General features: G+C 59.4%; 3 protein-coding genes across 17 annotated transcripts in view; 1 reads left to right on the top strand and 2 right to left on the bottom strand.

Moving 5' to 3' along the window:
- LRRC74B (leucine rich repeat containing 74B) overlaps positions 1-4,203 on the bottom strand; it is a 13,282-nt gene extending 9,079 nt beyond the window's left edge. Inside the window, 4 exon segments of the mRNA XM_024120498.3 lie at positions 1,551-1,757; positions 2,585-2,731; positions 3,142-3,256; positions 3,789-4,203. Of these exon segments, the coding sequence (XP_023976266.1) occupies positions 1,551-1,757; positions 2,585-2,731; positions 3,142-3,256; positions 3,789-3,956 (637 nt within the window). The 5' untranslated portion in view covers positions 3,957-4,203.
- Positions 1-15,139, top strand: part of P2RX6 (purinergic receptor P2X 6) — a 31,923-nt gene extending 16,784 nt beyond the window's left edge. For 9 of the 15 annotated variants that reach the window (XM_055080265.1, XM_055080268.1, XM_055080266.1 and 6 more), the window contains 11 exons: positions 5,650-5,800; positions 7,501-7,572; positions 10,558-10,633; positions 10,824-10,917; positions 11,012-11,092; positions 11,170-11,311; positions 11,400-11,509; positions 12,865-12,958; positions 13,036-13,101; positions 13,270-13,347; positions 13,436-15,136. In XM_055080265.1, the coding sequence (XP_054936240.1) occupies positions 5,650-5,800; positions 7,501-7,572; positions 10,558-10,633; positions 10,824-10,917; positions 11,012-11,092; positions 11,170-11,311; positions 11,400-11,509; positions 12,865-12,958; positions 13,036-13,101; positions 13,270-13,347; positions 13,436-13,519 (1,048 nt within the window). In that variant the 3' untranslated portion in view covers positions 13,520-15,136. Of the gene's footprint in view, positions 1-4,716; positions 4,981-5,649; positions 5,801-7,500; positions 7,573-10,557; positions 10,634-10,823; positions 10,918-11,011; positions 11,093-11,169; positions 11,510-12,864; positions 12,959-13,035; positions 13,102-13,269; positions 13,348-13,435 lie in introns of those variants that run through there. The other 6 variants (XM_028480103.2, XM_024120927.3, XM_028480101.2 and 3 more) reach the window with 6 other exon arrangements.
- Positions 15,140-15,906: 767 nt separating this feature from the next.
- SLC7A4 (solute carrier family 7 member 4) lies at positions 15,907-18,698 on the bottom strand. The gene is made up of 4 exons (XM_007130637.4): positions 17,628-18,698; positions 16,575-17,215; positions 16,211-16,319; positions 15,907-16,110 (listed from the first exon to the last, which is right to left on the bottom strand). The coding sequence occupies exons 1-4, from the start codon at positions 18,607-18,609 to the stop codon at positions 15,938-15,940; spliced, it is 1,905 nt and encodes a 634-aa protein (XP_007130699.1). The 5' UTR covers positions 18,610-18,698; the 3' UTR covers positions 15,907-15,937.
- Between the last annotated feature and the right edge of the window lie 260 nt (positions 18,699-18,958).

Here is an 18,958-nt window from a genome sequence, read left to right as displayed (position 1 = left end):
CAGGCTCTAGAGCGCAGGCTCAGTAGTTGTGGTGCACGGGCTTAGTTGCTCCGCGGCATGTGGGATCTTCCTGGACCAGGGCTCGAACCCGTGTTCCCTGCATTGGCAGGCAGATTCTTAACCACTGAACCACCAGGGAGAGTTTCTCTTTTAATTTCACTGATTTCACAACAGTTTTCTTAGAAGGCAGACTGTCTCTCTGGTGGTTAAACTCTAGGGCTGATTCGCCCAAGCCAAGGCTGGTGCCACCCCCACTCACACTAAGCAGTCAGAACAGTGATCCCCGAACTTTCTGGATCAGACAAATCTCCTGGGGCACCTGTTAAAATGCAGATGCACCCACATCTCCCCCAAGAGGATACAGAGGTTCAGGAGGCCCAGGGCCACGGAATCTGTATTCCTAACCCAGGGTCCCAGGTGATTCTTTTTTTTTTTTTTTGCGGTACGCGGGCCTCTCACCATTGTGGCCTCTCCTGTTGCAGAGCACGGGCTCCGGGCGCGCAGGCAAATGCAGATGCACCCACATCTCCCCCAAGAGGATACAGAGGTTCAGGAGGCCCAGGGCCACGGAATCTGTATTCCTAACCCAGGGTCCCAGGTGATTCTTTTTTTTTTTTTTTGCGGTACGCGGGCCTCTCACCATTGTGGCCTCTCCTGTTGCAGAGCACAGGCTCCGGACGCGCAGGCTCAGCGGCCATGGCTCATGGGCCTAGCCGCTCTGCAGCATGTGGGATCTTCCCGGACCGGGGCACGAACCCGCGTCCCCTGTATCGGCAGGCGGACTCTCAAACACTGCGCCACCAGGGAAGCCCCCCAGGTGATTCTTAAAATCGATTAGGGTGGTTGAGGACAGGCAGGTAGAACTGCATGTCCTGGCAAAGCAGCTAACCCATGCAAAGGCCCTGGGGCCTGAGAGAAAGTGGTAAGATCAAGGAATCCCACTGATGTCTTCCACAGCACTTGGAATGAAATCCTCATGCCTTTTGCCATGATGTGTAGTTCTGCATCCCTGCTGTCTCTCCATCCCACAGCTGGACCCTCTCTCCTGGCTCAGTAGCCCAGTCACACTGGTGTCTGTGTGCCCGGGAAATAGTTCCTCTGCTTGAAATGCTCTCCTTCTGGTCTTGCCATGTCTGATTCCTCCCCCATTGCACATTTCAGCTTAAACATCTCCTCCTCACAGAGTCCTCCCCAGTGGTCACCTCTCTAAAGCAGGGAGGGGCTCCACATTCGTCTCTAGAATCAAGCCCTGTTTGTTTCTTTTGTAACACAATAATTATGGAGAGTTATCTTGTTAATGTGTGTTCCTTGAGGGCAGGGACTTAGTATACTTCATGGCTGGATCCCTAGTGGCTGTCAGCACCCAGCATATGCAGTGGTGGGCAGTAAGACATTCGGGGAATGGGCCGAGAGTTCTGTACGGGGATGGGGGGGAAGCAGGAACCACAGCATGGATGCTCAGAGTGGTCCTGCCTACCTCCACCCACCCTGCCCCAGGAAGATGGACATGAGTGCCACCATGGTCGCCCTGGCCAGTGGCTGGATGTTACCTGCTTGGTCATTCAGCTGGTTATAGCTCAGGTCCAGGGGTTTCAGGCCTGTGTGGACCAGCAGGAATTCAGTAAGGTACTGGGCCACCTGCTCCTCCAGGCCATTCCCTGCCGGCTGTGCCTTCTGCACAGCCGGGTTCACTGCCAGGGCGGCACAGACAGCCCGGGTTCCCACTGCTCCCAGCTGGTTCTCCGACAGGTCCACATCTGAGGGCTGGCACCACTCCTCTGTGGTGGGATCCAAAGCCAGGCATCACCCTCCTCCCTCCTGCACACCTTCCAGGCCCGACACAGCACGAGGGGCCTTGCAGTCAGACTGTCCAGGGGTGGATGGTGAGTCTGCCACCCATCAGCTGGGTCCCCTCCGGCCCCAGGCAACTTCCCAGACTTCAACCCCCACTCCATGTCTCCACGAGTTTTGTCAAGGGGCTAAAACCACCTACTTTGTGGGGCTGTGGAGGATGTCTGTGATACATCACAGCCACCCCGCTGATGATTTGTGCCTGGCATAACACAGCCCACCCACAGAAGCCCCCACTGCTACATTTCCGGGGACTGGCAGTGACAGCCCAGGTGGCTGTGCGTGGCGCTCATATGTGAGCAGACGCTCTGCTGAGCATGTTTCCCACATACCCAAGGTCTAAGTGACATTGTTGGGCCCACTTCACAGATTGGAAACTGAGGCTCAGCAAGGTTGGCTCCTTGCCCAGGGTCACCCTGCCGCAGAGGCGGCATTTGGAACCAGCCCTGACAAACTCCAGCACCCCGCCCCCCGCACTGCCTGGCCCCGACCCTCTGTGCCGCAGTCTCCCACCTGCATTCAGGCAATGGGAGGACAACATACGCAGGGGTGCTGGCTAGCAGAAGAGGGTAGAGGAGGGGTCCAGCACTGGGTGCACCACAGAGGGTCTAACTCCACCCCACCCTCCCCACCCTGTGATGAGGCCCCGCCCCAAGCAACACCAGCAGGTGGGGGGAGTGACAAGGCCCAGTGTGGGGGTAGCCTGCCCCCCTGTCCCAGGCACGGCACCTACCACAGATACTGCTTTTGCTCAGAGTACCTGCCAGGGCCTCCGTGCCAGCCCCACAGAGCCCGCTGTCCCGAAGTTCCAGCCGCTTGATGTAGGGATTGTAGGTCAACACAGAAGCCAGAGCCTGGGCACCCTGGGGCAGAGAGGGGCCTGAGGGGCCTGGCCCTTCCCAGAGCTGAGGGCCCTAGATAGCTAGCCAGTACACAGGCTCTGTTTGCAGGGCTCAGCCCACTCAGTGCCCTCCAGCTGGAAGGACCTCCCCTTCCCACAGGCCGAGGGACACCTGCTTCTCCTTATAGGCTCCACCCAGAAGCTTCGCTGACTCTCCAGCAAGTTAGGGGCCCCTTGCAGGCTCCCCAGCCCTTGTACTGAACTTTGTCATAGCCCCAATCCCACCTGTCACCCATTGTGGGGGATGGGACATGCCTGGTACAGAGCAAGGCCGGGGAGTGTGTGGATGGGCTCAGGAAGGGACCACTCCCATGGTTGCTGCTCCCAGATCCTTGCCCTCCAAGCCTGGCCCCAGGATCCCTCCAGGGGTAGCTGGGGCCCCAGGCAACGGTGCTACAGGTTGAGCTCTGGGGTGCTCCCTTGGCGCAGAAAGCAGGAAGCAGGCACGACGCTGTGGGCCCAGCAAGACCTCAGGTAGAGGGTGTCCTTGCCCAGTTCTCCAAGCTTATGGGTGCCTGATAGGAGACAGGGATGGATGTGGCCCCCTCCCCTGCCTCCATCACTACCCAGCTTTGTTTTCCTTCTAGAGGAATTTCCTCCTGCTAGTAGGGACTGTTGCCCCCACATACAGACGAGGACATTGAGGCTCAGAGAATGCAAATCCTTTCCCCAAAGTCATGCAGCTTGTAGCAGCTGATCCTGGCCCTACCCTGCCTGTCTGACACCAAAGTGCATGCTTTCTCTTCCGCTGGATTGCAGACCACATACGCTTTATGAACATTTTATGGGGAAGGAAGCTGAAGCAATTCTAAGTTTTATACATCCATTACTTTAGTCTCCCCTGAGGTTGGGAAAACCCAGCCCTGATTCAGTGTCAGTGTGGGACAGCCCTTCTTACGCTGTTTGGCAGGATTTTTGCATCTTAACATCATTCTGGAAGCCTGTTCTAATCGTGGAACTCCTGATGCCTCCAGGAATATTACGGTGTCCACGGAGGGATGCGCTCCTGCTGGACGGGGTCCCCTGCCTACTTGGCCCCAGCCTGCCCCCTGGTTCGTAGGCACCTTCTTTTCTCTTGGTCGGAGTTCGAATCCGCGTCCGAACCTTTCTGGGCCTCCAGGACCCCTGCAGGACGCCCAGCGGCGGCCGCCGCCCCTTCCTCCAGCTCTTCCTTCTCTCCAGGCCCCTCGCAGGGACCCCTCATGGTTACTTCCACTCTGCACTCGCGGACACCGAGGCCGGGACTGCGAGGGCTGCATCGGGAGCGCGGCCAGGGGATGTGGGCGGACCCTCCGGTGCATTGACCTATCGGATGCGATGCATGGCGAATAGGCGTCTGCTGCAGCCAATAGAGAGCTTCCCGGGCGGCAGTTGCCCCGGCGACCCCGAGTTGTTGGTTGCTGCGGACAACGCTGCGGGCCCGGGCTGACCTTGACCCGCTCGCAGCCAAGACCGATTGGCGCGTGGCGGGCTTGTCTTCCCGTCGCCCTAGGCGGCTCCAGCATCGCCCCCTTTCCACTCCAGAGCCTGGGGGTGGGGCAGCTCCAAGGGAGCGTCGCAGAGGAGGCTGGGGGACCTTGCAGGGCCTGGCCACATCCTCTCTGGAGCCAGGGTCACGCTCGCATTCTGTGGGTCTCAGCTCTCACACGCTTTAGCGTCGCATATGTTGCTCCCTCCACCGAGAACATTCCTCCCCAATGCTGCTTGTTGAACTTAAGATCTGCAAGTGTCAATTCAGAGGTTGCTTCTTCCTGAAGCTTTCCTTGTCCTCCTCTGGGCTCCTGCTGGCCCATGCCGCCCTCTCACAATACCTATCCCACCTGTCATCACCCCAAGGAGGTGAGGCCAGAGGGCAGTGGACAGAGACTGCTCCTCTCTGTGTGTCCGGGGCCCAGCAGAGGGAGTCTGAAGCGGATGGGAGGCCCAGGGCAACTGGGGGTTGGGCCTGGGAGGTAGAGGCTGAATCCTGTCCTGAGTGTCCCTTTAATAGCTGCTGGCCTGGCCCAGCTTGGCGCCTGCTTTACCTCCCGTTCAGCTGTGGCTGCAGCTGCTGTGCTGACTCACGCGCCCCAGCCGCCGGCAGGATCTGGGAGCATGGGCTCCCCAGGGGCCGTGGTGGGCTGGGGGCTTCTGGATTACAAAACGGAAAAGTATGTGAGGACCCGGAACTGGCGGGTGGGCGCCTTGCAGAGGTTGCTGCAGCTGGGGGTCATGGTCTACGTGGTGGGGTAAGAGAACGGCTCCTGGGCGTGCTAGCTGGAGGGATCACGGCTGGTCCTGCTGGGCTGAGGGGTGAGGGTCTGACTCTTCAGGGGCTGGGCTGCTGGTCGTGGAGCAGGGCAGGAGGTGGGCAGAAGGAAGGCTCTCCATCTGTCTAGAAGCCAGTGAGGTGTAAGAGCAGGTTGTGTGCTTGGCTGCCCACCTGCATTCTTTCCTGTGCCTTGCTCCCAGCCCCATGTTTGGCTTGGGCACAGAGCAGGATGGGCCCCCATCCCTGCACAGGAGGCCCCCGGCCGGCAGGAGGTAGTCCCTGACACTTGTGAGAGCTGAAGCACTAAGGCCCTCAGTAGAGACCATCAGTTTAAGCTGGGTCGGGGTAGTCTTTAAAGAGGAAGCTGGATCTAGGCGGGGCAGGGGGAGGGGATTGGCTGGTGAAGGAGGTGGTGGTGGGCATCTCCAAGCCCTTGGGTGCCTGGTGAGGGTACCGGCTCTCCTATACATGGCCGGAGCCTCTGGCCTGTGCAGGGTGTTTGGTGTGGGAAATGAGGTGGGGAGGAGGTGGGGCCCCCGAATGCTGGCCTGGGAGCCTGGAGGGTATGGGGGGAGAGACTGAGCAGGTAGCCCCAGATCTGCCATGTGCCGGGGACATACCATACCACCTATTGCCTCCTCCTCAGGTGGGCCCTCCTCGCCAAAAAAGGCTACCAGGAGCAGGACCTGGACCCCCAGATTTCTGTCATCACCAAACTCAAAGGGGTTTCCGTAACCCAGATCAAGGAGCTGGGGAACCGGCTGTGGGATGTGGCTGACTTCGTGAAGCCACCACAGGTGGGTGACTTGGTGCTGCTGCCAGGTACTGGCACCTCTGATACCACCCCTGCACCGAGTGTGTGCAAGAGAGGGATGTGATGCCAGAGGGGGTGCTGGTGCTGTCACAGGGCCATGCTTGGGAAGGGCCTTACAGAGGAGTGGTGTCTGGACAGGGCTTTCAGGGATGTGTAAGAGGTTTCCGTGTGGAGGAGCTGATGTGTCGGGAAGCCAGGCCAGAGGGATGCATTTACAAAGTCTGCATCTGGAGTAGATAAAGAAGATGTGGTACATGTATACAATGGGATATTTCTCAGCCATAAAAAAGAATGAAATAATGCCATTTGCAGGTACATGGATGGACCTAAAGGGGATCATACTAAGTGAAGTAAGTCAGGCAGAGACGGACAAATACCATATGATACCACTTATGTATGGAATCTAAAATATGACACAGATGAACTTATCTATGAAACAGAAACAGACTCACATAGAGAACAGACAGACTTGTGGTTGCCAAGGGGGAGGGTAGTGGGGGAGGGATGGATTGGGAGTTTGGAATTAGCAGATGCAAACTATTATATACAGGATGGATAAACAACAAGGTCCTACTGTATAGCACAGGGAACTATATTCAGTATCCTGTAATAAACCATAATGGAAAAGAAAAAAATAAATTAAAAGTCTGCATCTGGAAAGGAGAGGAGTGTCTAGGGCCTCAAGGCTTGAGCTTGAGGGTGTGGTGAGAGGGGTGCAGGATGCCAGGACCTGGAGCTTCCTGGGCGCCTCCTCTCTGACCTGGAACACTGCTGTCGAGTGCTCCTCCTCTGCCCCTCCCATGCTGTATTTCCGGCAACTTCTCCCTCCACCCGATTGTCCACAACCTTAGTTGCCTCCTCTGTCCTGCTGATGCCCAAATTCTAACCCCGGTGACCACCTGCCCTGAGCACAGCTGCCTCCTGGTTGCACACCCGCCACATCCAAAAAGAAATCATCTCCCTCTCCCAGTGTGGCTTTTTGTCATCCAATGACATCCACCAGTGCCGAGGCTGGACCTGCTGGATGCCTTACAGTCCCTCTCTCCTGTTCATTCCATTTCCTAACAGCTTTCACAACTGCTCGCGCCATCTCTGGATGGCTGAGGTCTTCTGGTGGGTCCCCATGCGGCAGCCAAGCTGAGCCTGCCAGCCCTTACCTTTGACCCTTAGGAGGCTTCCTTTCATGATGGTGGCCACCAAGCCCCTCTAGATCCTGACCACCACCACGCCCACTGCCTCTGCCTCTGCCCAGCCCTCGCCTCCCCTTCCTGGGCGTGCATCCCGCACACCCGCTGAGCTCTCGTGTGCAGCACACAGGCGCCAGTCATCTTTTGTCCAGACAGAGCTTACCTCCGGCTCCCCTGGCCCCTGGCCATGCCTGCAGTGAGGAGCACACCTCCCCACTAGCCTGGATCTTCAGTGCCTGGAAGCAGGAGGCTCTTAGAAAATTCTGGTTGAGCAACTAAATGAAAGTGAGAGGCACACATGGGCTCAGAAATGGCCAGCAGCCCAGCCAACCTCCCGTCTCTGCCTCCCTTGCCTCACTGGAGAGCGTTTTCCTGAGGCTCAGGGCTGATGACCCGATGGGGCCAGGGCCCCTTCCCACACAAGCCAAGCTACCGGCTTCTGGCATCTCCCGATGGGAGCGGGGAGGAGAGACCAACCCTGACACTTGTCTTCTAGGGAGAGAACATGTTCTTCTTGGTGACCAATTTCCTTGTGACGCCAGAACAAGTTCAGGGCAGATGCCCAGAGGTAAGGCTGCCTGAGGGCTTCCCAGCGGGTTCCTAGTTCCAGAATCTCCTGCTGCTGTCCCCCATGAGGTGTCCAGGCCCCTCCGCATCCTGGTCCCACCTCTGGGCACTCTGGAGGTTGTCAGGGTAACACCCAGAACGGGGCACAGTGCTCAGGTGGGCTCTTATAATAGCAAGAGGCAATCTGGGGGACTTCCCTGGTGGTGCAGTGGTTAAGTGTCGGCCTGCCAATGCAGGGGACACGGGTTCGATCTCTGGTCCCACATGCTGCGGAACAACTAAGTCCCTGCGTCACAACTGCTGAGCCCACGCGCCACAACTGCTGGAGCCCACGTGCCTAGAGCCCATGCTCTGCAACAAGAGAAGCCACTGCAATGAGAAGCCTGCGCACTGCAAGGAAGAGTAGCCCCCACTCGCCACAACTACAGAAAGCCTGCACGCAGCAACAAAGACCCTACACAGCCACAAAAAAAAAAAAAAAAAAGCCACCACAATGAGAAGCCCGCGCCCCACAATGAAGAGTATCCCCCGCACGACCCAACTAGAGAAAGCCCGCAAGCAGCAACGAAGACCCAGTGCAGCCAAAAAAAAAAAACAACCAGGCAAGCCCTTTTCTACGCACAGCCTCTATTAATGTGTGCTGGGGCAGCTTCAATTTTTGTGCGCAAACAGCACACTCCTGCTTATGCTGCGCTCAGGGTCCCTTATGGTCTCTGGGTACTTTTCACTACAACTGTGGTCAAGCCCGTCTCCTGCCATCTTCAGATCCATTTCTTATCCAGAAATGCAGATCCTCCCCCTGAAATCTCACCTTTTCTCCTTGCCTAGGGATGTCCCAGGGATTCAGCCTCTGTCACAGAGCCCACTGACTCTTTTCTCCAGCTGTGGATTTTTTTCCAATTTTTAAAATTGTGATAACATACATGTAACATAAAATTTACCATCTTAACCATTTTTAAGTGTACAGTTTCCTAGCTGTGGATTTTGTTTGAACAGTCAGGAACCTTGGAAGCCTACCTCCATGGTGACATCTTTCTTTAATCGAGGCTAAAAGTTAATCGCTTGCTGGGCTGGAGAGTAACTGTGTGGTCCCTGCCCCTAAGTCCTGGTCGTTGGTCCCACCACAGTTGCTGGGGATGTCACATGTCCCTGGTCGGCCCCATCCTCAGAGGAGGTGATGTGTGTGCACTGGGCAAATGCACGATGTCCTTCCCTTTCCAAATGCTCAGATGACACCTATTTATTGTTCAGTGTGTGGACTGTCCTGAAATTTTTCTGGGGCCATGGTTCTGCATTTTCTGGAATCCATGGGATTCCTCTTTGCCCTGTGTCCCAGCTTCTGGCTTGTCCCATGAAACTGACCACCAGATCTGACCACCCGGCTTCCTGAGAGCAGCTCCTCTGAGGGTCCTGGTCGTCTGGTCCCTCCCAGCACACCCACTGTGCTCCCTGTAGTGTTAGAGCTTCAGAAATCTGCTGAGCCTCCCCCGGGGCTGCAGAAGTGCAGCCCGCATACGCCAAGGAGCTTCTGCACAGACGGCCCAGCCACGATGCCAGGTCCTGCGACAGGGGCAGAGGCTGCAGCTGGGAGCCCCAGGGAGGCGCCTCCTCTGCCAGCCCAGGGCCTCAGGAAAGGTTTCCCACTGGACTCAGAGACTCAGTCAGGATCTTGAGGCTGTCCAGGCAGAGGGGGCTGCGTGGGCGAAGGCCCCTGCTGTATGGGGTGAGGCACCTCTGGGGTCACCTGCTGCTCAGTGGGGTTGGAGCCTCTATTTGGACTGGAGTGGGAAGGATGGAGCCCAAGATATCAGGGCCCAAAGAGCCCTGCTGTGGAGCTGAGCTTGATCACAGGAGCATGGGGGGCGCAGAGGGGCTCAGAGGAGGGGCGCTTCATCTTCTGTGCCTTGGGAGGGATGATTCAGGCTGCTGGACGGAGGAGGATGAGGCTGAGATCGGGACCCATGTTGGTCACCATGGGGTCTGGACAAAGGAGGTGGTGGCCCAGCCAAGGTGGAGAAGAGGGGCAGATTCAGGACACAGGTAGGGACAGCAAAGCAGAGCAGGTGGCTCCACACTGTCCTCTGCCCTCTAATCACATTTGGCTCAGAGCCCCTGAGCCCTTCTTACCACCGGATGCCGTGTCCCCCCTGCTGCCCCTGAACTGGGTGCCCTGGGCAGCAGCGTCAAGCCTCAGCCAGGACAGAACTACAGAACTGCGTCTGTGAGGCTGTGCCTTCCTTTTGGGGCCTGGGACCCCCGGAAAGCTTACCACCTTCCCCTTTTGGCCGATCCTCAGAACTCTGTCGCTGTGTGCAGGCACCTATGTCCCTGTTTTACAGAACCAGCAGGGAAGGGAGGAGCCTGTGTACTTCCCAGGCCTCTCCCACCAGGGCCGCCCCCACGGTCGGCCCCCAGCACCTCCACCCTGGCACAAACTCACCTTCCCCACCGTCCTGCCATCTTCCCTGTTCTGTCCTCTGAATTGGACCAGAGGAGCTGGGCCTGGATGAACCACTTCTTTTTTAAAAAATATTTATTTATTTATTTGGTTGTGTGGGGTCTTATTGCAGCAGGCGGTCTCCTTAGTTGCGGCTCACCAGCTCCTTAGTTGTGGCATTCCAACTCTTAGTTGCAGCATGTGGGATCTAGTTCCCTGACCAGGGATCGAACCTGGGCCCCTGCATTGGGAGCGCAGAGTCTTATCCACTGCACCACCAGGGAAGTCCCCCTGGATGAACCACTTCTGCCCCCACAGAAGTAGCAGGGCAGGAGTCTTGCTCGGCCTTGGAATACAGCAATTGCACCCCTACCCAGCCAGGGCTGTTCGCGCCCCCCTTCATTTGCACCCTCCAGCTTTCTCTTGTGCCCCCAAACTCAGGGATCCCTGAGGGGCTAAGGCAGGGAGGGGTGTGTCCCTGTGGACTGCAGGGCAGGTCACGGAGGAGGCATCCCTTGGTCCTTGGCAAGTCTGCTCTCTCACCCCTAGCACCCCTCCATCCCGCTGGCTAGCTGCTGGGCCGACCAGGACTGTCCTGAAGGGGAGACAGGGACCCACAGCCACGGTAACCGGCCCCCGCAACCCCCACCTTGCAGTGCTTCCACTGGAGTGGGGACTCCGGGGGCCTGTTGGGACCCTGGGTGGCTCACCAGTGCACATGGTGCCTCTGCATCTCTCTGTCAACGGCCCCCTCCCCACCCCTCCCCAGGCCCCATAGAGATTTGAGAGCCTGGAGTTTGTCTTGCGTTTTCAAGGCATAAAAACGGGCCAGTGCGTAGTGTTCAACGGGACCCACAGGACCTGTGAGATCCGGGGCTGGTGCCCAGTGGAGAGTGGTGCTGTGCCCGTGTAAGTCTCCCCCCCATCCTCCACCCCTGCCCCAGGACCACAGAGCCTGCCACTCACTGCCACCCCCCACCCCTCGCCCACCCCTGCCCCGCAGAAAGCCCCTGCTGGTCCAGGCGGAGAACTTCACGCTGTTCATCAAAAACACCATCACCTTCAGCAAGTTTAACTTCTCCAAGTAAGGTGGGGGGTTCCTAGCTGGTCGAAGACCCTCCATGTCCCCTGCCTGGCCTGACCCCCGCCCACCCCTCTCAGGTCCAATGCCTTGGACACCCAGGACCCAACATATTTCAAGCGCTGCCGCTACGACCCACGCTCCAGCCCCTCCTGCCCTGTGTTCCGCATCGGGGACCTCGTGGCCGCAGCTGGAGGGGTCTTTGAGGACCTGGCGCTGCTGGTGGGTCTGTGGAGGGGGCAGGGTTCCAGGAGGGCTGGGAGAGGGCCCCGGGCCCCAAGCCAGTGGAGCAGTGCTGTGCTGTGTGCAGGGCGGTGCCATGGGCGTCCATGTCCACTGGAACTGCGACCTGGATGCCAGGGGCTCTGACTGCCGGCCCCACTACTCCTTCCAGCTGCAGGAGCGGAGCTACAACTTCAGGTGCGGCCCCCACTGCCCACTGCTCCAAGCCAGATTCTCGTCTGCCTGTCCTGTGGCGGCCGGGACAGACCACCCCTCCCAGAACTCTGGATGCCTGCTGTGTGTGGGAGGGGGGCCCAGGGAAAGGAGGAGGTGGTCTCAGCTCCACGACCCCCAACACAGGCTCCATCCAGCCTCCCTCCTGAGCCCTATGCCCTCCACCCCGCACCCCCTGCTGCTGCCGGGACCCCTCCCCCAGCCCCTCCTCCCCCATCCTGCCTCCAGTACCTCCCTCCACTGCACAGGGGGCTTTCTTTTTTACTTTTCCCTTAAGGTTTTATCAAAAATTTTACAGAAATCTATAGAAAAGTTCAAAGATTAGTACCATGAACACCCATATAGCTGTCATCTGGGTTCACTAGGGTTTTTTTTGTTTTTTGTTTTGACCATTTTGACACATTTGCTTTCTCTCTCCTCTCTAGACTGAGCTGGATATATTTAGATAGATTTCAAACCAAACCGTTTGAAAGTAACGAGCAGATGTCCGGCAGACACTCACCCCTCCCCAGGCTGTCCTGAGTATAAGGACCTTTCCCAAGTGACCGCTGTCCTGTTGTCACATTCAAGAAATTTAACATTGGCAGAATGAATCTAATATTTAAATTTCCCCAATTGTGCCAATAATAGTCCGAAATCTTTTTATTTTCCAATCCAGGGTGTACTCAAGGAACTTGCATTGCATTTATTCTCATGCCTTTGAGTCTCCCAAGCAGACCTTCCCCTGCTGCTGCCCAGTGGGATCCTATCTTTCTGCCACCTCATGTCACCTCATCACTTGCGTGCACACACATGCGAGCACACGCGTGTGTGCGCTCGCGCACAAACACAAACGGACCTTTCCTGGACTGGTTTCACTGACCTCCCCTGCCCTTTGCAGCTATATGGAGCTGGCCCCCACCCATGCTCTGCTCCCCTTAGCTCTGTGCTCTCGCTGGTGCTGCTTTGTCTAGAACTCCTTCCTGATCCCTGGAAAACCAACCTGCGTGTCCCCCACTGCAGAAAGCCTTCCCTGGTTCCTCGGGGAGAGTGAGCTCCCTCCTCTGGACCCTCACAGCCCTGGGCCTGCCCCCCAGCTCCCCTTGCCCCCACTGCAGGTGTCTATTTAGAGACCCCTCTGCCCCATCCCCTCAGCAGGCAGGGAGCTCCTGAGAGGCGGGTCCTGCTTGCTCTTTCCCTGTATCCTCAACAAACAACCCAGGACTCAGGGTAGGGCTGGGGGTTTGTGGAGTCAGTGGGTGAGGAAGATGGAGGCCTGGGAGGGCCAGCCTGGCCGGGAAGCGGGCAGAACAGGCCACCAGACTCTCTCCTGCCCCCAGGATGGCCACTCACTGGTGGGAGGCCTCGGGTGTGGAGGCCCGGAGTCTGCTAAAGCTCTACGGGATCCGTTTTGACATCCTCGTCACTGGGCAGGTAGGTGGGCAGGTAGGTGGGCAGGGGCGGTGGGGGCGGTAACAGGCATGGCTTAGAGGCTCACCCAGGTCTCTCAGGCAGGGAAGTTCGGGCTCATCCCCACACTCGTCACTTTGGGCACAGGAGCAGCTTGGCTGGGCGTGGTGAGTCTGGCTAACATGGGCTCCCTCTGGCTTCGGTGAACGTGGGCCGAGGCCCATCCGATGGCACAGCCGAGCCCCCTGACATTAGGTCTAGTTGGGGGGAGGTCTGGGGAGGTGGCAGGAGGGCGGGTTGGGGGCCAGGACACAGGTCAGTCCTGCCTCTCCCAGATCACCTTCCTCTGTGACCTGCTGCTGTTGTACGTGGATGGAGAAGCTCATTTCTACTGGAGGACCAAGTATGAGGAGGTAAGCTGCCGGCCTGCCTGACCCCTGGGCTCTGCTACACTTCTGGGGAACGTCGGCCTGAGCCCTGACCTGCTGTCCTCATCTGCAGGCAAAAGCTCCAAAGGTGACTGCCAGCCCTGAGCAGACAAAACCGGCATCTGCACCCCTGCACCTGGCTGCCCAGGCTCCTTAGAGGGGGCCCAGCGCCTGTCCCAACGGCCAGGGCTGCTACCAGAAGCTGGACACCAAAGCCTTGGCCCTGACCCCCACTTGCTGGCCCATTCCTGAGGCCTGTTCCCTGCTGTTGGGGGTCGGGGCTGGGAAGGGAGGGGCCTCGCCTTGGGTACCTCATGGATGGAGCCCCAGCAGGACCGGGGCAGGGAGTGAGAAAATTCCATCCTTCAACTCCCAGGCACACTGTCCCTGCCCTGACTCTGGCCTCGGCAGGGTACTGCCCAGGGAGCAGCAGAAGCCGCTATTGCACAGAGACCTGCAGCGGAACATGTCCCAGGGCGCTGGTCACAAGGACTCCAGCTGTGTCTGGAGAACTCTCTCCCACCTCTGTCACCAGGGCTTCCAGCAGCGGCCCACTCACCAGTGGTCAGCACAGACCCTCTGCTGGCTGTGCAGACTCCAGCCCTCTCCCCTGGCAGCACCCCCATTGTAGGTGGAGCCCCCACCCTCTCAGCGCTGTTCCAGGGTCTGTGCTGCCGTAGTCTAGGGCAGGGTAGAAAGAGGTCTGACAAGAGGGTTGTCTCTGCTGCTCTGGTGCTGGGTGCCTGGGGCTCGTCCCCACCCAGTTTGGGGTGGTCATCCATGGAATTCAGACTGGGGCAGGCAGATGACCCAACCCACTAGGACCCGGCAATGGCGCATGCACCAGCCCTTCCCGGTGGCAGCCCTCAGACTGTGGAGGGCTGGGATTGGGAGAAGAGGATGGAGGAGCTGAGTTGGTGGTCATTGGGTCCTTTGGGACCGTCTGTGTGCTCCTTGGTGACACTCAGCCCAACCTCCTGGAACTTGTGGGGGTGGGGAGAATGTATATCTGGAATTCACTGCTACCCAAGGTCACACACCTAAGAACTAGCCCGAGGCAACTGCTCGAAGGAGGCCCCGTCCTTCACTTCGGGTGGAGCCCAGTGGCCAGAAGGAATGCCCCAAACAAATTCCAGAGGCCCCGGCAGGCTGGCCTGGATCTGGCTGTGACGTCCTCACAGGGTCTGAGTCCTGCCCGCTGGAGAACTCCCCATGCTGCAGGGAGCCTACAGCTGTGAGGGAGGGACTAGCTGCAGGGGTCTGACCCTGTCTTGGCCCCAGGGCAGTGGCAGGGGTTTGGGAGTGCCCACCTGGGAGGCAAGGGGCTGCTTGCTCACAGGGGCCCGGTGACCAGGCATGCTGGCCGCTTGCCGGGGCAGTGACATGGGCCATCTGGGGATGGCAGGGTTGGGGTTCAGGCTGGGCTAGCATCTGGAACCATCTGGCATCTGGAGCCTCAGCAAAGCCTTGGGGTCCTTGCTGCCTCTCAATCCCCAGAGTAGTGTCCCTGGGGAGGCAGGCCACAAAGGTCAGGGTGAGAGAACATGGCCCTGAGGTCTTTACTGGGGCGGGGTCCCATGTACGGGGCCCAAAGAAAGCTAACGTATGGCTTCAGGGTCTGGGAGTAAAGCCTGTCGACAGCAGCTTCCTGCGTGCTCCTTACAGGCAGAGACGGGAGCTAGTGGTACCTGTGGTGGGCACAGCACCACCTGGGAGACCAGTGGACAGTGCTGGGTGGGCCTGGGGACCCCACCCCAAGGACCAGGGGGGCTGGAAGGCACTTGGGGCAGGTTCAGGCTCTTGCGCACCCATCCCCTGGGGCAGCTGGAGAGCAGCACCAGGGTCTGAGCTTGGAAACAGCTGCTGCCTCAGTCTGCACACGGTGCGCACCCCAGGGTAGCCGCACGGGCACGTGGATGTGTGCTTGAAGCTGTGTGTGTCCCTGTGTGAGTGTGCCTCTGCCTCCCCAGGCAGGCCTCAGGCACATACCATGCTCTGGAGAAACCAAGGGGACCCCGAACTCTGCTGCCCTTTCTAGGTGGCCTCCTTGGGGCCTGGGTACTTCTGTCTGGATCCATCCCCCAGAGGAGGGGAGCCTGACACTGCCTCTCTGTACCCGGTGCATATGGGTGTATGTATAGCGCCTTCTGAGCAGGGCAGAGGGCACTGGCCTGAGTGTCCTCGACTCAGGGCTGTCCCAGGGCTGGCATCTCCCCCTTGCAGAACTTCTGCACCTTTGCTTTGCATTGGGGACAATCGCGTGGTTCCTGGGGGCAAGTGAGGACTCAGTGCCGCAAAGAACAATGGACACGACACAGGCCACATGGCTGGCTAAGCAGTTATTATCATGGATCCCTGAGGCTGGGGCTTCTTCCCCACCCGCCCTACCCCACCTGCCCAGGTTGCTGGAGTTGGTCATAAACTGGAAGGCACTGCGCAAAGAGTCCACCACACGAGCGCTGGCCACACCAGCTCCAAAGACTCGAAGGTCGGCCCCTGAACTACAGTCCGAAGGACCCCCTAGCGTGGGCAGGCCCGCAAACCGGAGCTGCCTTGGATGGAGGGCAGGCAGCTCTCATGGACTGCTGGGCTCCTGGGCTGGTACCTGGCTGGGGGGCTGCACGACCTGCACTGTCTCCTCCAGGCTGCCGCTAGGGAAAACCACATAGCGTGTGATGGTCACCCCTGGCAGCTCCCGCTGGTTCTCCTTGCTGTGCCAGATGCCGTAGCCGAAATATACCAAGAGTCCTGCAGGGGTGGCGTGAGCATGAACGGCAGGTCCCAGCCCTGCTCGCCCTTCTCACCCTCCTGCAGCCGGCCCAGGACACCAGCCTGGCCCCCCACTCACCGATCAGCAGCCAGATGGAGAAGCGCACCCAGGTCAGGTAGCTCAGCTTCAGCATGAGGCAGATGTTGAGGAGAATGCTCAGGGATGGAATCAGGGGCACCATGGGGATCTGAAGGGGCAACGGTAGGGCTGGGCTGGGCTGTAGGAGAGGCTGCTGGCCCAGGGCCCAACTGCTCTAGAGGCCTCAGAGCCTTTCTCTGCCTCTGGAGATTCTGGAGACCAGGGCCCGCTCGCAGACACAGGTGGATGTGCATGCTGCCTCCCCAGCCTGTGAGCTGTGGTCATCCCGCTGCAGCGGAGGACGCGGGGGAGAAGGGAGCTGGTGGGCTGACAGCAAGTGGGTGTTGGGAGTAGAGAGAGGTACCTGGAAGGTGTCCTGCTGGCGTTGCTGCTGGTGGGCCCCCAGGACGAGGAGACTGAGCAGAAACATGATGCCGCAGAGCAGAAGCAGCAGGATGTAGCCCCAGCGAGGGAGGTGCAGGGCTGAGTCCCCAAAGATCAGCACGCAGCCCAGGGTGATGGCTGAGGCCACCAGGACGCAGATCGCTGAAGCCACGGCCACTCCAGGGCTGCACCTATCCAGGAAGCCCAAGTAGGGCCTCAGGGCTGGCCGCAGCTGCCCAGGCTCGGGGGCTGGGACCTGCTCGGTGCCCACCAGCTCTATGTGGTCTGAGAAGGAGTTGTACTCCTTGGCCGCAGGGCGGGGGCTGGCTGGGCTTGGGGAACTGGACAGAGGGGCCTTCTGGAATCGCAGCACGATAATGCTGATGGCCACGAAGGTGTAGGCCAGCAGTGTGCCGATGGACAGGAACTGGACCAATGCCTCAAGGTCCAGCAGCAGCGCCACCAAAGCTGTGAGAACCCCGAACACCAGGATGCCTACCAGAGGCACCTGTGTCCGGGGGTGCACGTAGGCAAACGCCTGGAAGAAGAGCCCGTCGGCGGCCATGGCGTAGATGATGCGGGGAAGGCAGAAGAGACCGTTGAGCAGGACAGTGGTCATGGCTGCAGCAGAGGGCGGGGGCTGGTCAGCACGGCACATAGGCACCCCAGGGGCCACGGCTGGGGCACCTCGGGAGCACGCGCACGAGTCTGTCTGGGCTCTCAGGGTGAGCCTGAGTGCCTGTGGGGTGCAAGATTGTCACTCCCCCAACCCAGGAGTGGGACACCTCAGTTTAGGTCACAGGCCACTGGGGAATCTGGTGAAGGCTGAGTACCTCTGTCCAGGAAAAGACACGGAAGCACACGCCCAGACCGACATACCGTGTACAATGGGGAGCGGGGTGAGTAGGTCTCTGCCAACAAGCCTGGGTGGAATCTAATAATTAGCCCCTTCCCGGGTCCATTATACAACTGGTAAAACTGAGGCCCAGCTGGAGATGTGTTCCCCGGAAGGCCAGGGCAGGACCCCACTTACCGCAGATGGAGCCAGTCGCCACGAGGTAGCCAGCCCAGCTGTAGCCCCGCTGGTAAAAGGCGTCAGCGAGCGCTGAATTAGGGTCCAGGCTGTGCCAGGGCACCATGAGGGTGAGCACAGTGGAGACCAGGATGTAGGCGCTGGCCGCGAGGCCAAGCGAGATGGCAATGGCCAGGGGCACGTCTCGCTTCGGGTTCCGGGCCTCCTCACTAGAGGCGGCAATGACGTCAAAGCCCACGAAGGCGTAGAAGCAGGTTGCGGTGCCGGACATGATACCGGAGAAGCCGAAGGGCGCAAAGCCGCCCTCCTCCTCGCCCCAGTTGTGTAGGCGGGCGAGGACAAACCCCAGGATGATGATGAAAAGGATGACGACCATGCTGATGGCAGATAAGGTGTGGTTGAGCCAGGAGGAGACACGGGCTCCGCAGGAGACGAAGGTGGAGGCCAAAAGTAGGATGCTGGCAGCCAGGAAGTCAGGATATCTGGCCAGGAGGGGCACCTGCCAGATGCCCACATGGGCCTCGGTGAAGTTGCGGATGTGGTGGTCGAACATGGCGTCCAGGTAGCCGCTCCAGGCGCGGGCCACAGCAGCACCAGCTATGACGTACTCGAGCACCAGGTTCCAGCCGATGACAAAGGCCCACAGCTCGCCCATGGACACGTAGGTGAACAGGTAGGCAGAGCCTGTGCGGGGCACGCGTGCCCCAAACTCCGCGTAACACAGGGCCGCCAGCAGGGAGGCCACGGCGGCCACAGTGAAGGACACGATCACGGCCGGGCCGGTTATCTCCTTGGCCACGGTACCGGTGAGCACATAGAGGCCCGAGCCCACCATGGCCCCCACTCCCAGCAGGGTCAGGTCCAGCGCGGACAGGCAGCGCTGCAGCGATGTCTCCATGGTGGCCTCCTCTAGCGGCTTCAGCCGTTTCAGCTTCTGGCAGAAGCGCGCCAGGCCGGCAGTGCTAGGCAGTCCTGAAGCCATTTCACGCAGCTGAGAGGAGCACCAAGCCAGCTGCTCGCACCTACCAGGGCCAGAGGGGAGTGACAGGCTGCCCAGCCTTCCATCCTCCCTCTGATCCCACCCAGGGGTAGTGAGCGAGCTTAACACTGGCCTGCCGGAGGGCAGGGCTGGGACAGGGGTGGGTGGGAGGCCCTCTCTGCCTCAGGGGCTCCATGGTGGAGCCGAAACTGGGCTTGTTGGTGGGGGTGGGGGTGGATCCTGAGGGTGAGAAGGGGGCAGCCCCAGGGAGCATGGCTGGGAACCAAGCCTCTGTGATCTGGGATCCCAGAGCGAGGTGGAAACCCGAGGCTTCCCGGGAGCTGGGCCAGGC

This window comes from Physeter macrocephalus, chromosome 19, assembly GCF_002837175.3.
Source record: "Physeter macrocephalus isolate SW-GA chromosome 19, ASM283717v5, whole genome shotgun sequence".
Classification (NCBI taxonomy): Eukaryota; Metazoa; Chordata; class Mammalia; order Artiodactyla; family Physeteridae; genus Physeter; species Physeter macrocephalus.
This window is presented reverse-complemented; position numbering and strand designations above follow the sequence as displayed.

Excerpts from the sequence above, each read along its gene's own strand:
- SLC7A4 (XM_007130637.4), bottom strand. The coding sequence starts at position 18,609 with ATGGCTTCAGGACTGCCTAGCACTGCCGGCCTGGCGCGCTTCTGCCAG. Across the intron at positions 17,216-17,627 it reads GGCGACTGGCTCCATCTGCG|CCATGACCACTGTCCTGCTC; the intron begins GTAAGTGGGGTC and ends CCTCTGCTGCAG. Across the intron at positions 16,111-16,210 it reads CTCCATCTGGCTGCTGATCG|GACTCTTGGTATATTTCGGC; the intron begins GTGAGTGGGGGG and ends CCACCCCTGCAG.